The 15554-nt window shown below is 36.2% G+C and overlaps 1 protein-coding gene across 1 annotated transcript; it reads left to right on the top strand.

The window, feature by feature from the left end:
- The first annotated feature begins 3956 nt into the window (after positions 1 to 3956).
- Positions 3957 to 12650, top strand: LOC135688178 (uncharacterized). Its single transcript, XM_065204910.2, has 3 exons — positions 3957 to 4206; positions 10591 to 10731; positions 11495 to 12650. Exons 1-3 carry the CDS (start codon positions 4029 to 4031, stop codon positions 11737 to 11739), a joined length of 564 nt encoding a protein of 187 aa, XP_065060982.2. The 5' UTR covers positions 3957 to 4028; the 3' UTR covers positions 11740 to 12650.
- Positions 12651 to 15554: the final 2904 nt, after the last annotated feature.

Here is a 15554-nt window from a genome sequence, read left to right as displayed (position 1 = left end):
CTCTAGAAAATGCACCCTTTGAAGCAATTTTTTCTTATAAAACCTTAAAATTAATATCCACGAATTCAAAGCTATTTGATGGTTTAATCCCTTTCTTGTTATCGTTTTTTGTATGTTTTGGTCTATATAACATAATTCGACAAGTTTTTTGGAATGGGATAAAATGTTTAAATGTTTGTCCCGATGAAATCAAGAAGTTATTGATGGAAGTTATAAAGGAGACAATTAGTGAAACAAATTAACTTTAACCACCTCTTGGCCAGCCATTACCATCTGTTGCTATACATTTAAATGTTTCTAAAAGAGCAAGGTAATTGGAGTTTGAGCTGAAACTTTTTTTTTCACAGCTTTGGATTTTTAAAATGGGTATTTGAAAATGTTTTAATGCTCTCTATTCTACATCATATTTTTCTCTTAATCCGTTAACATTTGCAGTCCTCTGTATCAGGTGAAAAATCTGTAGACAGTTTTTCGCTTGGCCTCATTTCTTTATTCAAACCAAGGGCGGAAACTTGATCAAATATTGGGGGGGGGGAGGGGGGGCAAGCTTGTTTTTTAATAAGATGACGTCACATTTCCCTATTGTTTTAGAACAGAGGACCATTGTCCTCTAAAATATTGGGGGCGGTCAACCCCCTCGCCCCCAGGTGTCCGCCACTGATTCAAACCCATTTTATTTCCCAATTTCTCGAATTATTTTCATGTTTCCAACGTCCATTGATGTTCAGGTTGTTTTTAGCTAATTGTATTCTTGTGTATACTATCTATCATTTTAATGATCCTTATGTAATGGGAGGCTACTTCTCTTGCAGTGCCTTGCATAAAATGAGTGGTAATGTCATAAAATGAGTGGTAATGTGAGGGGCTGCGTATTTCAGAACATTTTTGTCAAAGCAAATTTGAATTTGATATTGTTTGATGTTTGTTTTCTGCTGCGAAGAGCGCTCTCCATTTTTTGAGGTCAATGGGTAATAACTTATTTAAATTTCTTTTGAGTTTTTCCACGTTGAAATTGTTCATTTCCACATCGAAGAGCAATCAAAAGCATGGTTCCAATTGCAAAGACTTGTTAAAGTACAGGTTGGTTTTACTTAGCCTTGTAAATCTGATGCGCGCTCCCTTCTGCCTTCGTTCAGATTTTAAAACAGCATTTGTTCGGGAGATGAATCATGCCCCTCTTCCAGACATGCACTAGACCCCGTTTCGAGGTCATTGCACATGCGCATTATCATTTGAAGCCCTGGCAGGAAGTTCAAGAATTGTATGGTTGTAGACAGAACAGCTGTGCGAATACAGTTATCAATGCGCATGTGCTATGACCCCGCAACACTGATTGGTTCAAGACGGTATTGTTTCGAAACAAAGGACTGATAGTTTCGTCTCCCGAACAAGTATAAAAAGCCACTCTTAAAAATTTCAGCAGGGACCTTCAGGAGCTTGAGCCCCCCGGATAATAGTTAAGCGTGCTCACAATTAATAGGCTAATTAGTTTTTAGTTGTTATAAATTATTTATTTTAAGAACTTTGTAAATCCCAACTGTAGATAAACTGGTGATGATTATGATGATGAATAGGCCAATTTTCTCATATTCGGTTTGATCCATTAACGCATAAGAACACGTCTTGTAATATAATACTTCTTGAGTAAATTTTATGTTACCATATCTCAAACAATATGAAACACTAAGCTGATCTCACACTTTAGTGATTTTTCATGATGTTCTTTCAGGTTATTGGCTGAGGTGCTGTTGCTGTTGCTTTTCTAATTATCGGTTTTGCTGCATGTCACGTGACGGTTACACACGGGCATTGCATCAGACGTTGTACTTTGTGCCAGGTGCATGTACATTGCATCGGATGCTTTTCTAGCGCTTTCCTGATTGGCAATGAACATGAAATATATTTCTATTAAACTTATTTAGTAAAAATCTATTATTTTCATTATTTTAAACTTTGCCCCTTTTTTTCATATATATTTATCGTGTAGCGTAGTTTTAAGAGACACTCGCTGAAAGCTGTAGACGAATGAAGTTGCTGACGAAATAATTTTCTGTTTTAGACGAGACGTGTCTTAATTCGAGTTCTTCTGCTCAAGGTCGTAAGTTAATTCTACTTATTATTTAGAACTCACGCGTCCATGTTGGATCAAACTAGTGATTTCACAAAATGCTGACCTCCTGATTTATCGGTTTCCAGTACTTCACAACTGTTGTAAAGTTTGTACAGAAAGTTTGACAGATTGTGGGAAATTTTCAAATGAATATCAATACCAGATAGGTCGCTTCTAGCAACACATTTTTAAAAAAGGTGGCAAACAAGACAGATAACAGAGAAAACCCATTCTGAATACAGACAAAGACTTTAAGTCGTCCTGTAGTAAAACATATCAGGAAGTCAGTTGACCTTTCATGTTTCATGGAATCGACAAGATGTTTATACAGCGTTACCCTGAGGATGGTTTGGATTAATTTCCCAAAACAGACACGAGAAAGTGTGAGCAGATCGAAACGATTTCTTGATTAAGCTAACCAAGAGAGATGTTTCTACAAAGTATCCGTAACTCATTTTGAAATCGACAAAAAGATGGCATAGACACTGCTGATTTTAATTCCAATTTTGTACTGCCCTTTCCTGATTGGCTAAAAACCAAACATCAGAACGAGAGTGGGCGAAAGTACGCCTCATTTCTCTGGTTCGCCCATAGCCCGGGGGGGATACTCCCATTATGGCCTGACAGGGGGATCCAGTCAGAGTCAAAGAGGGCCAATGCTAAAATTTTAGAAAATTACCCTCAAATGGTAGTACTTTTTGACAAAACCTCTCAATTAGTAGCATAAAAACCGAAATCATTTCCTTGGTAGCATCCATTTCTTTGCGCTCTCCTGGTTCTTTTTTGACAAATTTCTTCATGATTGATTGTTGTTTTTTCGGGAAAGATAAATCTTGTTCATTATCTATAATAAATCGCAAGCTAAACTGAGCAGTTTAGTCATTATCGAAAATTGGCCATTTGTTAAGACCCTCAAACGGACTGGACCCTCCTGACAGGCCTAAATGAGAGTACCCCCCCCCCCCCCGGGGCCCATCTCACTTCGTCTCAGATACTTTGTCTCAGATAGGCCACTTCGTCTCAGATAGACGCTCCTCCGCTTCCCGCACCTGTCTTCTATTCCCGTGCTTGAATTTATGTGCCTCTGGTACTAGGGTATATTTTTAGCTGAGGCCGTCTCCCCCTTTTTTCAAAAGAAACATATTTTTTGTTGATGCTTCATATTCTTATATTTTGGATAATTTGATGCTTAGGTGCTCTTATCTTTCTAGAACAAAATACTTTATATCGTTAACAACTTTTTATCTAAGATCACTTTTGCAGAACATTTTAATTTACTTTTGATTTGCTGCTAAAAACTGATCGGTTTTGTTAACAAGAGGGAACATTTTTTTTCTAATATTCCCCTGAAACTGCGCTGGTTCTTACGATTTTCTTATTTCATTTTAGTAAATCAAATTTAAATTTTTTTAAAAGTGTGTTCTTATAAAAAAAATGATTTAGAGGTAGCTAAAAAACTATTGCAGAAATTCGTGGATATGATTGAAACGGGTAGTGCAAATAATTTTCACAAAAAACAAATATACAATAAGAGAGGAAAAAACCATCGATTAAGGGTTGAACATCATCAGAAAGATCTGTTACGTATATATCCTGGCTTCTGTCATAAAAATCCTATGTTTAATTAAACGTTTGCTGTGTTAAAGCATAGCTCTAGTGTACTTTATCTCTTTATAGCAGTCGAAAGTAAAAAACACGAACGACACTCGGACAATGAAAGTCTGCACGTTTTAAGACGCTCCCGAGGTTTATCCTTTTGATAGCCTGAATTAACGGCCTGCCAAGGATTTAAGCAAAATCTTGTACTTTACCCCCGTGTCCCAATGTATTTACATGAAAATCGCAAAACTTATACTGATCGATGTAACATTGTCCAGGCCACTCTCAAAGTCCTATGCTAGTTTGACGATCTTTCGCTATGGCTCTTGGAAGATTCAAATTCTTTCCTTTGTTTCTAGGCATCATATCATGCCTCTCATTAATTGTATGTGTGATAACAGATTACTGGTATGTCATTAAACGGTCAAAGGATGAGCAAACCAACGAGGGATTATGGAAAATATGCGATTCAGTGAGGTGCAAGAAAATCTCTGGCAGTGAGTATTTGAATAAATAAATATCCATCAGTGTGAAGTAATTAAGAATACTAAAGCTGTTTTGACCTAGGCAAAACTTTTCGAAAATATGGAGAAGTATAGGAAACATATAGCAGGTGATAATGTGTCATACTTTAGACAAACGTCATTGCAATCAATTAAATCAGAATCTTCCTCGGCCAATTTAGCAGGGAAAAATAATTCAATTTTTAAGGAATTTTTCTTACCTTGCCACGTGCATTTTTCTTTTGGAGTTCCAATTAGTTGATTGTTTTACAGCATCTATCTCTATACAAGGAATAAGAAAATAAATTAACTAGAATTACTAAGCAGAAAAGCCTTTACGTTTTGAATAACTAGCAAGAAGACGAAAGTTATAGAATATGGAAAGCTATTCATGTGGAGAAACCGATGGAAACAATCGAGCCACGAAGAGGTAGGAATCGTCCTTTGCTAAAAGTATGACTTCTAGGAAGCCTGGACTAAATCAAATGCTTGTGAACAATGGAGTCAGCTTATGACAAGCTATGCAAAACAGAGTGGGCAAAGTTCTTCTACATCTCGACCTGAGCAAAGTGACTAATATTCTGAAGAAGTGAACACAAGTATCGTGCCTTGAACTTCCAGACTGACAGGAGGAATAATTTTGTAATGTAAAATTTACTAATTAAGAGATAGATGAAGAAAATGTTGTCCCTATATTTTTCCGCCGGACAATTTCACAAACCAGCTACAATATTTTTTAAAAAACCAGTTAATTTAAGGTCAGGCTGACTGTTCTTATTTTTTTCGAAATCTGAGGCTGCATTGTTCTTAATTTGTTCTTTTATTAATAGGGTGTAAGCAGGGCAATTGCTAGCTTTTGCTCTCTAGTTAGGTGTTCAGGCCTGATTTGCCAACAAAGTGAGTAAGACAACCATAATTTGCCGAAAAGTTTTAACATTCACCGAAAAAGCACCCTCACATGGCTTAAATCTTCGTTTTTGAGAAGAAACGTTGTTCTAAATTGCATTTTACAGTAGCTAAGCCTCCGTTTGTTCTTAATTTGTTCTTAACTTTTGACCAATTTATAGGCTCGTGTTCTCATTAAGTTGTTCTTATAAAAATAGAGTGTAATGAGATTGCCGAAAAGTTGAAGACTTTGACAAACAACTCATGAAACATGAGATGATGGGGGCAACACACCTCCAATAGCCCTATCCCATACTTCAATGGTAACAAATCTTGCCGTTGTTGTTACCCCTGCTATCTTTAGTTTGAAAAATTTCAACCCATTTCTCTAACAAATTTTACATGGAGAATGAAAGAATTTTTATGGTAACATCATACGTTTTCTAATTCTGTATAAAAAACATGCTATATAAAACAAAAAATACAAATTATTATAGCTTGTTGAAGTTTCGCATGCCATTTATGCACTAGTCATTTCAAGCAAGAGAGAAAAGATGTCATATTTGCCCTCTTTAATTTGTGGAAATCTAGACGTAACACACGGACAAGGAATACAGCACTAGAACTATGAACAGGCAACAATGAGGCAAAATCTGAAATTGCCATAAATTCAACTGATCTTCCACCGATATCAAGTACCGATATCAAGTTTTGCTCTGCATGGCTTTTGAAGTAAAAAACCATTAATCAATTTTGAAGCAAGGGAGGGGAGTTTAAGCTCGAAAGGGGGAGGGGGTAAACTCTTGGGACTCGGGCTCAAGAAGAGCCCGCGAAAATTTAAGTGGGGCTGAAGCCTCCTTTTGCCCCTGCACCACCACCCTTGCACAAGGACCTGTGTTGTCTATAGCCCCAGGGCCAGAGCTGGCTCTGGACAGGCCTGAGCGAAGGGTCCATAAGGGTAGATGCTCCCGTTGCCTTTTTATTACGGGTGTAGTATGCGAACAGCAAGGGGCAGCAGGGAGACATCGCGGGGTTTGTAAGTGCTCATGTCTAAAGCATTAGGACTTTATTCTAGATTTGTTGGTTAGACGGACGAAAGAAAGTGTTAAAATGTATGAGGCAACCCCACGTCCTGGAGTCGGAACACATCCGTAAAAATGACTTCGTTCCATGCGCATACTCTTGGTTTGACTCCAGAACAGAGGGCTGCCTCATTCAATTAAAAACTCTCTCTTGTTCGTCTCCCAACCAAAGATAGGCTTATCCATTGCTATCATTGATTCGTAAGAATATTTGAGCTTTGAAATGAGAGCTTTAAACTCATTCATCCCTTCATATGAATTCTCAATGCCCTGCTCCCCTAGATGAATATTTAGATGTGCAAAGAAGATAAATGCCAACCTCCTACCGAACTTTAATCTTCGAAATCAACGGAATAGTTGTGATCAAGGTGATACTTTTCTCTAAGGCATTCCATATTTATCTCTAATTTTATTCTAGCACATTCTTAGAGCCAAAAAATACATTTTGGTGGTTTCCATGGTGAAAGTTGCTATGATGACTAAAAATCTGCTCATATTAATCTTCTTCCGTACCAAAATGTTATTGTGTACCAGGCTCTTTTGATTCCCAGAACTAGAGATATCTTTTCTCAAAGTTTTCCTGTTGTTTTAGTCTCCATAGTGATAGCTACCATATTTGATTTTTCAGAAATTTGAATTAAAGTTGAATTCCTTGAGAAAAATATATAAATTGAAAGTTTGTTCTTTATTCTTCTTCTGTTCTGTTCTTTATTCTTCTTTATTCTTATTTTACATTGAAATGCTCAATTTCTTCAAGTGAGGTCTATTTATATATTGTGGTATACCTTAAGGTGATACTTTCCTCTAAGGATTTTACAAAACTGCAGCAAATCGCGATTAAAGAAAGGCTTTTATGCCTCTGCTAATACGGTATTATTTTCGACTTTCATTAAAGCAATGGATTCATCGACTTTAGGCTTAAAACTGGCATTCTATCAATAACAAATTGCATAAAACGCAACTTTTAACTGTGTTGAAGCGGGACGATTGCGAACTACATTAAGTTTAAAAAATCAGTAAACAGTAAACTTCAGTGGAAACATTTTCGGACATATTTTTGAAATTTCGGACAAATAAAAATTTGGACAAATGTTGACCAGTCTAGCGGATGTTTAGTTCGAAACCAGAAACTGTAACATAGTATTTAAACCCAACAATAGTGACCTGCTGGCTGGAGTTACGTAAAGTCATTTCTCAAAGACATTGACACTGTTGAATAAGATGCGATGGAGAAAGGAAAAAAGATAGTGAGGGTGAATTTTCGATAGACAATAAGAACGCCGATGCTTTTGAACTGGTGATCCTATTAGCATGAAAGAACGAAGGTTTTCAAAATTTTTGCATATAGTCGTGTTTAAAGATGGTTGCCCTTGCTTCAGTCAAAATACATTGCGCATGCGTGGTTTATGCATGTGAATGTGTGGCTCATGCGCAACCCAGTAGTAGTTGCCTTACTGCGATTCTATATAAAAGTGGAAAAGAATTGGTGTGCAACACACCTTAATGGATATGTATATACAAAGGCATTCAAAGGCTCAAATCGCCAAAAATTACCAATAATCATTTAATGACTTACCTGAAAGAATTGGATTAGATAATTTTTTCTACGATATTCATAAAATGCTTTTGAGTCATTAGTCTTCTTTCTAAAATTGAACTGAATAGACATGTAAAAGTTTTGTTTAACTGCGATATAAGTTTGAGGTCATGTGCTGCATACTTTATCGTGAACCTGAAGAAAATTTCTTGCTCAGTATGAGAAAGATTTCATGCTCAGTATCAGACATCCTCGATTGGTAGTTACAGGTCAGGGTTTCTGAAGCTGTTAGATGTATTTAAGTAACAGATTACTAAAAGTAATGGCAAAAAACTTTTTGTCAGAGCCACAAACCGATTTTTTCAAGAGAAAGAGTAATCTATTGATGTACTAAGATGAAAAACATCTTTTGATATTTCAAGAGAAGGAGTAAAAGCACAAGAAGTTTTCAAAATCTGAAATTGTTGCTGAAGCATGTTATTGAGGTTGTGCGTCAAAGATAAAAGTAGAAAACTACCATAAGAGTTTGCAAACCTGTCTAGAGCCCATTCCTCCTTTTTGGATTATTTTCTATGCGACATTTCTTACCCTTTTTTCACCAACCATACTTAGTCTCTGGTAACTTAACAGCCTATGATACACGGCAAAAAATTCAAGGTCAGGCAGTTTTGCAAAACAAACTACAAGCGAATAGCGCCACATGAAGTTTTTACAATTTGCAATTGAAACCACCACTTACCGGTCAAATTGCAAGATTTCAATGTGTTGTTGGGGGTAAGGGAACGGGGGAGGCGGGGGTTGGAGTGGCATTACAATAACATCCATTGAAGCCTTCAATTTTGGTAAATTCTTGAGCAACGCAATATTACGACTCTGCATTTCGACGTTAAAACATTTGACGCAAGGTTAATGAAAGCAGCTTTTGTCACTGCTACGGAGAAAGCAATAGCAACGAAGAGAAAAGGAAAGATTCTGGGTTGTGAAGGACTTCTTTTCTCACTATGAATTGGTAGCGTAGGTAATAGCAATATCCCTAGTCGCTGTCGTGGATAGTTTCTTATAAAGAGCAGATATCTTTCGGGGCGTTTGCAGTTGTTTACGATGTCAAATGTACACGTATATGCAAGACTTAAGTAAAGATGCGCACAATGACCTTCTGGCTTAGCATTTGACGGTTGATATTTAGTGTGGCTAAGGTAATTTTCGCACACCTCTTTGGAGCTTAGGCAAAGATTTTGTAAATATCTGAGCAGTTTATGGCCTTAGTCATCTTTAAGAAATTATGACCCAGATGAAATATAGCTAAATGACCCCGCTCTAAATCTGTTTTTCAAATTATAAATACGCGAGAAATTAAAATCGATATAGCGGTTATGTAAATGCATATGAAGGTGATAATTTTTAAGCAGCCGAAATTCATTCGTTTGAAAAAAGATTCAGATTGTATATGGCTTCAGCCAAATTGTTTCAACAGTTTTTGATATGGAAATAGGACAATACATTTACTTGGTTTAGTATCAGAGTCAATATTCATAATCATATATTTAGACAACACTATAAGGGCCTGGGTACTAGAAACTGCAATGTGGCGTCACTAGACCATGGTCAGGCTGACACAGACCTATTGCCTTGAAAGTGATTTTACTTGAAATTTTTTTGTTGGTAATCAAGTCAATAAATTGTTACTACGTGGTAATAAAACAACGAGTGTACTACGTGTACTACATGTATCTTCAGCGTTTCAGACTTGAATTGAAGGCGATGAAATTATTTATCATAATCATTTAGCAAAACCAGATTCTAAAAAACATTCTAGTTCAATATCTACTCTTTAAAACAGTGATGTTTATCCTTTCGTAATATGCTTTTGTCAATTTAGTTTTTGTACCACAATACCTATACATCGAAAACCAAGCTGTATTTAAAAAGGAAACATTTTTGTTGTTTTGTAAGACAATATAATATACTTTTCTAGATTATCCCTCCATCGCCGTGATAAGCCAGATATGAACACGAAGGTAATTTTAAAATCCTACGACGGAGATCTTTGTGATTGGCTGATAATCCTGCATAGTAGAGATTTCGGCCCTTAAAGGAATCTAGAACAGCATTTCTCTACTTCAAATACTCACCCACGCGTCTGCAACTTTAAACTGACGGGGGTTTATGTTTGAAGGTTTAAGACTGGCATTTTGTGGATTGAAAACAAGCGACACTCTAAACAACAGCCTCGTTCAAGAACTTAAACAAAACCTCGTTTAAGGATTTATGGCTATAACTCAGATCCAGGGTTTATAGACTGGCAGATGTTGTGACGTCAGTTAATAAGGACGAAGGGTTTAAATAGTTTAGGGATTTGACAACAAACTAGGGAACAGTTAAAGTAAATAAATCGTTACGTCTTGTGTCTATCAGCAGTGTAATAAAATCAGTGTCAAAGAAAAAAGGATACCTGACCAAGAAATGAAAAGTTATTCTTCTATATTTTTCAAATGATTGGATACGTTTCAGTATATTTTAATTCAGATTTTCAGTAATAGAATGTATTCCGTTGACTTCTCGTTGGACTAGATCTGCTGGTGACGAACTATCATTAGATGTAGGAAAGACCAAATCAGTTACGGCTGGTGATCGTGTTTTCACAAATGTTGAACATGCAACTTCCCTACTTAGTTAGAACATGCAACATTTTAGAAACGGTTAAAACTTATTTGAAGACACATTTATTAAAAACATTGTAAACTTTCACCCTCTTTTAACATACATTTTAATTTAGACTTAATATTTTCAATTGTAATGCGCCTATGAGCCCTGTGGATATATGGCGTAACATAAGTGTTTTTATTATTATAATTTATTATTTCAATTTTGCAGATATAGAAGGATGGGCTCAAGCAGTAAGAGGGTTCCTGATCATGTCTATTCTAACATCGAGCATAGCAATCATCTTCTACTTCATTGCTCTTCGATTTGTTAAACTTAAAGCTGTCTATCCATGCGGCCTTTTAATAACAAGTAAGTAAATCCAAAGCTTACCGATTACAGCTTGCTTTTCTTAAATCTTTCTCATAAGTATCAGCGTAGTCAGTGACGTATTTTTCTTATATATGTGCAATTTCTGGTGCATGCTTTAGTCAGTCTTTCCATGGAAATTCGTCGCTGCCTGTAACAAGTTAGCCTGTTAATAATATCTTTTAGCTGTGCATCTGATAGAAAAGTGTAAACATTCTTTAGTTTTATAATTTTTTGGCAACATTTTGTTTCAATAAATGTTTTGCAACATTTACAGCATATAATATTCTACAACAGAGATAATATATTAAAACATATTCTACTGGGAGATCCGAAAACATAAACTGTTTAGTTATAAATAATTGTCAAAGCGAGATTAAAATATCATTGCATAAAACTTGATGAAACAATATTATTGAACCTTTATATCTTACATTACATGACTACTCAATGATACCAACAATCGAAGCAACTACTCAATGATAATTGCAATAAAATCATACAATCAATTATACAATAATAAAATCTTTTTCAAAAATACTTAAGTTCTGCGGCGTTCTATGTTAAAACGCTCTTAATATTTGACCTAACATGGCTCCACATTTGTAGAGCGTTGTTCAATGATCTTCAGTTAGAGGTGTTAAAACGCTCTCGACCTTTCCATTCAACGTTTGAATAACAAGGTTTTGGACTTTTAGACTGGGTATTAAAACGCTGAACAACTCTCTAAACAATCGACTGTACACACTCACTCTTTTCCTTCAAGGTATGCTTATCATCTTCTCAATGACTGTTTATGGAATCAAGAAGAAGACGGTTTCAGATAAACAATTAGATGTCGAGTTTGGGTATTCATACATGATTGGCTGGGCTTCAGGGTCCCTATGTACTGTCGCCACCATCTTTGCCATTTACGATGTACGTAAACGAAGACCAGCAGCAACAACAACAACAGCAACAGGTATTGCCATGGAAACCACTGAAGAAAGTCAGTATACAGTTTCCTCCTGAAAATAGGTTTTTGTCGAACACGTTTCCTTAACAGAAAAGAAAACATTGGTAATGAATGGAGTGTAATTGTTATTGTGTCAGTTTCATTTGTTATAGATGGGCTAAACCATAGCTAGCAGCTTTCAGGCAGATCTATAGAAAGCAGTAGCGTCGAGAGGAGCGATCACGTCGCTCAAAAGCACATGAAAACGAATGGGATGGAAATGAAAACAACTTCTTATTTTTAATGTTATCCTGAATGCAGAGAGCAGGGAAAAGTAAATGGTTTGGATTATGCAATTGAGAGCTATTTTTCCTGCAAAAATTTCTTTGATTCCAACGCACTTTAATTAAGATTTTCAGTGGTCTTGTTTATTTGGTATCCTTGAATTGGGAAGTTTCAAAAGGGATCGTGGACTACGGAAGCAGATCGTGGACATCAATCTTAACAGTTCCATCAAGGTCACACAAAGCTATTCCATCAAAAAGAGACATTAGACAGAGCAAGCAGATTTAGATACAGTTAAACCAGCCTCTTGGGCGGAAACGAAAAGATTTTGATATCAGCTATTGAACAATCTTTTTAATCATGGTGGATCAGAACTGTTTCTGATTAAAATGTAAAAGTACAGCTCATTGACAGTGGCGTAGCGGAGGCACCTTGGGCCCTTAACATGAAAAAAATTTAAGGGGCCTTGGGTCCTTAACATGAAAAAAATTTAAGGGGCCGTAATGAATAGGCCCTCAGTTTTCGAAATAAGGTGTCGTAAACTGCGTTACGCCACTGTTCATTGAAATGGAGAGCCTGCAAACTGGAACTAAGAGATTCATATGTATTAATTGTTTGAATCAACTATGCATCTATTAACCTGGTATTTGTGCTAATTTGTTTGTAATTGCAATCAAACTATCAAATTTCCTTAAACTTTCTATCCAATTGTCTTCTTTAATAGAATAATGTTAGACCAGTTTATTGTCTCGACCTTAAAAGATTCATTAAAGTTAACATGCTGGCTCAATCTAGATTCAAAAGTTTTACTGTCTGTTTAACTTCTCTTTACACGAAAAGTTCTTATCAATAATTTCTTCTTATCAAAACAAAGGCCTAAAGCAACCGTGAATTCGTAAAAGGGCTAAATTTAGACGTTACTGTAGAACAAAAGACGTTTAAACATTCTCGATCTAACCATACAGATCACAAAGATCCCAGTCGCCCTTGAAATCCAAATAAAACTGACATTTCAAAACTTTCATTACAGTGAACTGTACTTTTTCCAGCAACTAATACTAAAAGAAAATCCAGATGTATTATTCGAACAATTTCTTTGACAGCAGATATGGTTGATTCTGCTATAATTGTTTCAACCTGATCCACATTTACACAGGTAAAGCGTTATCTCTTACCAATGCCACCAATCTGGCACACATAAGGGAAAAACAATAAGGCATTACTTAGCTAGATGCTATACTTGCACAAATCTAGACAGATAACGTTAAGCTGCACCTTACTGGATAATCAACCAGGTTTAGTCTTCCTGAAATAGCATTATTCTAGTTTAAGATATAAATCAATGCTTCTCCCTTCGACAACAAAAGGGCTAACTCTATTAGCTGATTACCAGTCGTTAAAATAGTATTATGCCTCTCTGATATCATAGGAGTTAAAAGAAACCGTCAATATTAAAGTAAACATTAACATATTTTTCTAGATCAGCACAGAAATGTTGATCCTGTGCTGATCTAGAAAACGTTCAAAGGCCAGTTAGAGCTTATAAGATTGTAAGGGACTTACGTCATGAAAAGCCAACCAGTAAGTATAATCTGGTATATTTTTGTACACATACTACTGGAAGGGACACGTTGAGGACTCTATGAGCCAAAATATAACAAGATATTCTGTAAAACTCCATTGATATAATGAGATAATATTGTTGTAGAAATTCGAAAATCTAGTGACACAGAAGTACCCTAAATCCTATTTATTTTTGATATTTTTGGATGGGGGTTTATTCGAGGGGAGATGGTATATAGGAGGGGTGGGCTTATAAAATTATTGCAGACATTAACAAGACATTATTAAAAGACCTCGTTAATTTTAGTAGGAATTTCTTCATGAGCATTTAATTAATTACTACCAAAAGTATGAATTTGTTGTGGTAATTCAATGATTGAAAATAAATGAAATCATTGAAATAAATGACATGAAAATTATTATAAATGCTAATCATGACACGGTAATGTAATTTAGATTCACAACCGTCATCGAAATACCCCAAATGCTATTTTAGGCCATGTACTCGTTCCCAGACCTCTAACACGTTAATCTCTACAACTTCGCTAAAAATGAAATCAATAACAAGCAACTTGAATTAAAAAACTAATGATAACAATGCCAAACAGTCTTTAATTCGCACCCGTCATGGCAGTGGCCCTGAAATCTTATAACTGGGGAGGGATCTAACTTAACTTTTTACTAACCCTGCCTTGTCTACTGCCAGCAACATGCAAATTTAGGTAATGAACCATTGTACCAAAGCATGCAGGGTCGTAAGGGCAGTGGAAAAGCAGATGTATATTGTTCAAAATAAAATGTTTCTTGGTCATGTTATGTTCTCTAGTAAATGTAAAAGAAATCGACAAAACTATTACAGATTGATGTAAATTTTCTGCTTCTTGATCAGGTTACCAAAATAAGGACTGCTAGCTCATTGCACTCTGGCATCTGCTGGTCAATATGATCTTTAACAAAGTCACATTTTCCTGTGAACTCTGTGTCTAAGATGTAATGTGTACAGTATCCATGATATTCCACTGCATTAGTAAGAATATACCAATCACCTTCTTTGATTCTTTCTCTAACTTCAGATAACTTATAAGCACTTAGTATAAGTAGTTATCTCCAAACTTCGATATATTTTAACTTTTTTAATCTAGAGAAACTGCTTGTATTCACTCAGTGACAGGTCTAGGGGGTGTTATAGGAGTTCCAGCACACCTTGTCTGAGCTTTAGTCTTTTGTTGAGTAACCAATTAGTGAAGGGTTTAGTCAGCAAGGTCTACCTGGGCTTCTCCAGCTCATGCTGCTCACGTTTGATGTTCTGTTATTGATTCCATTGGTAATTGCATAGTTCTGTTATTGAATCCTTTTGGCAATTGCTTAGTTCTGATATTTGACTCCTTTTGGCAATTGCTTAGTTCTGTTATTGACTCCTTTGGTAACTGCAGAGTGATCTCCTACACCTCTTGCCTCAGGTTTTTGATTTTGTCTGGCAGAAAACTTCTTCATCAGAAAACACCATATGTATGGTTTGTAGCGCACTATCATTAGGCAGCATTATCTCTGATAGGTCTAATGCCATGGTTTCTTGGTGCAATGCTCTCATACATGGGTTGGCGCTTATTTACAAATCTCTGCAACTTATTCTCCTTGGCTTTGTATTGCTAACCAATTCCTTTTTGACAGTTATTTCCATACACATTGCTTCCAGGAGATCTGATCTTTTATCCCTGATCCCTCAAGATAAACTTGGATACTTCCTCATCTTGCTTACCTAGAACTTGTAATCTTTTAAACGCTTTGGAACGCGCTTCTTGCACCCCAGATTCCTATAACCTGTCTTCTTTCAAAGCAAAAATCAACAAACCTAATATCATCTTCCCCTTTTCTTAGCCTTGAGTCATGGCAAAAGGAAGGGGCACCAAGATTGGTGAGTGCTTTGGGCACCAACGAACCTCGATCTGCTCATGAATGCAAAGTCTTTGTCGGCTAGCACTAATGACCTGCTTGAAGAATTAGCTTCTACAAGGGAAAGACTTACATGTCGGCCATGCAGTAG

The sequence above is a fragment of the Rhopilema esculentum genome, chromosome 19 (genome assembly GCF_057945365.1).
Source record: "Rhopilema esculentum isolate cy_ngs chromosome 19, ASM5794536v1, whole genome shotgun sequence".
Lineage (NCBI taxonomy): Eukaryota > Metazoa > Cnidaria > Scyphozoa > Rhizostomeae > Rhizostomatidae > Rhopilema > Rhopilema esculentum.
The sequence above is the reverse complement of the archived record's forward strand: the minus strand, read 5'-3'. Positions and strand labels throughout refer to the sequence as shown.

Coding starts and splice junctions, on each gene's coding strand:
- LOC135688178 (XM_065204910.2), top strand. CDS start 4,029: ATGGCTCTTGGAAGATTCAAATTCTTTCCTTTGTTTCTAGGCATCATA. Junction 4,207..10,590: donor GTGCAAGAAAATCTCTGGCA/GTGAGTATTTGA, acceptor TCAATTTTGCAG/ATATAGAAGGATGGGCTCAA. Junction 10,732..11,494: donor ATGCGGCCTTTTAATAACAA/GTAAGTAAATCC, acceptor TTTTCCTTCAAG/GTATGCTTATCATCTTCTCA.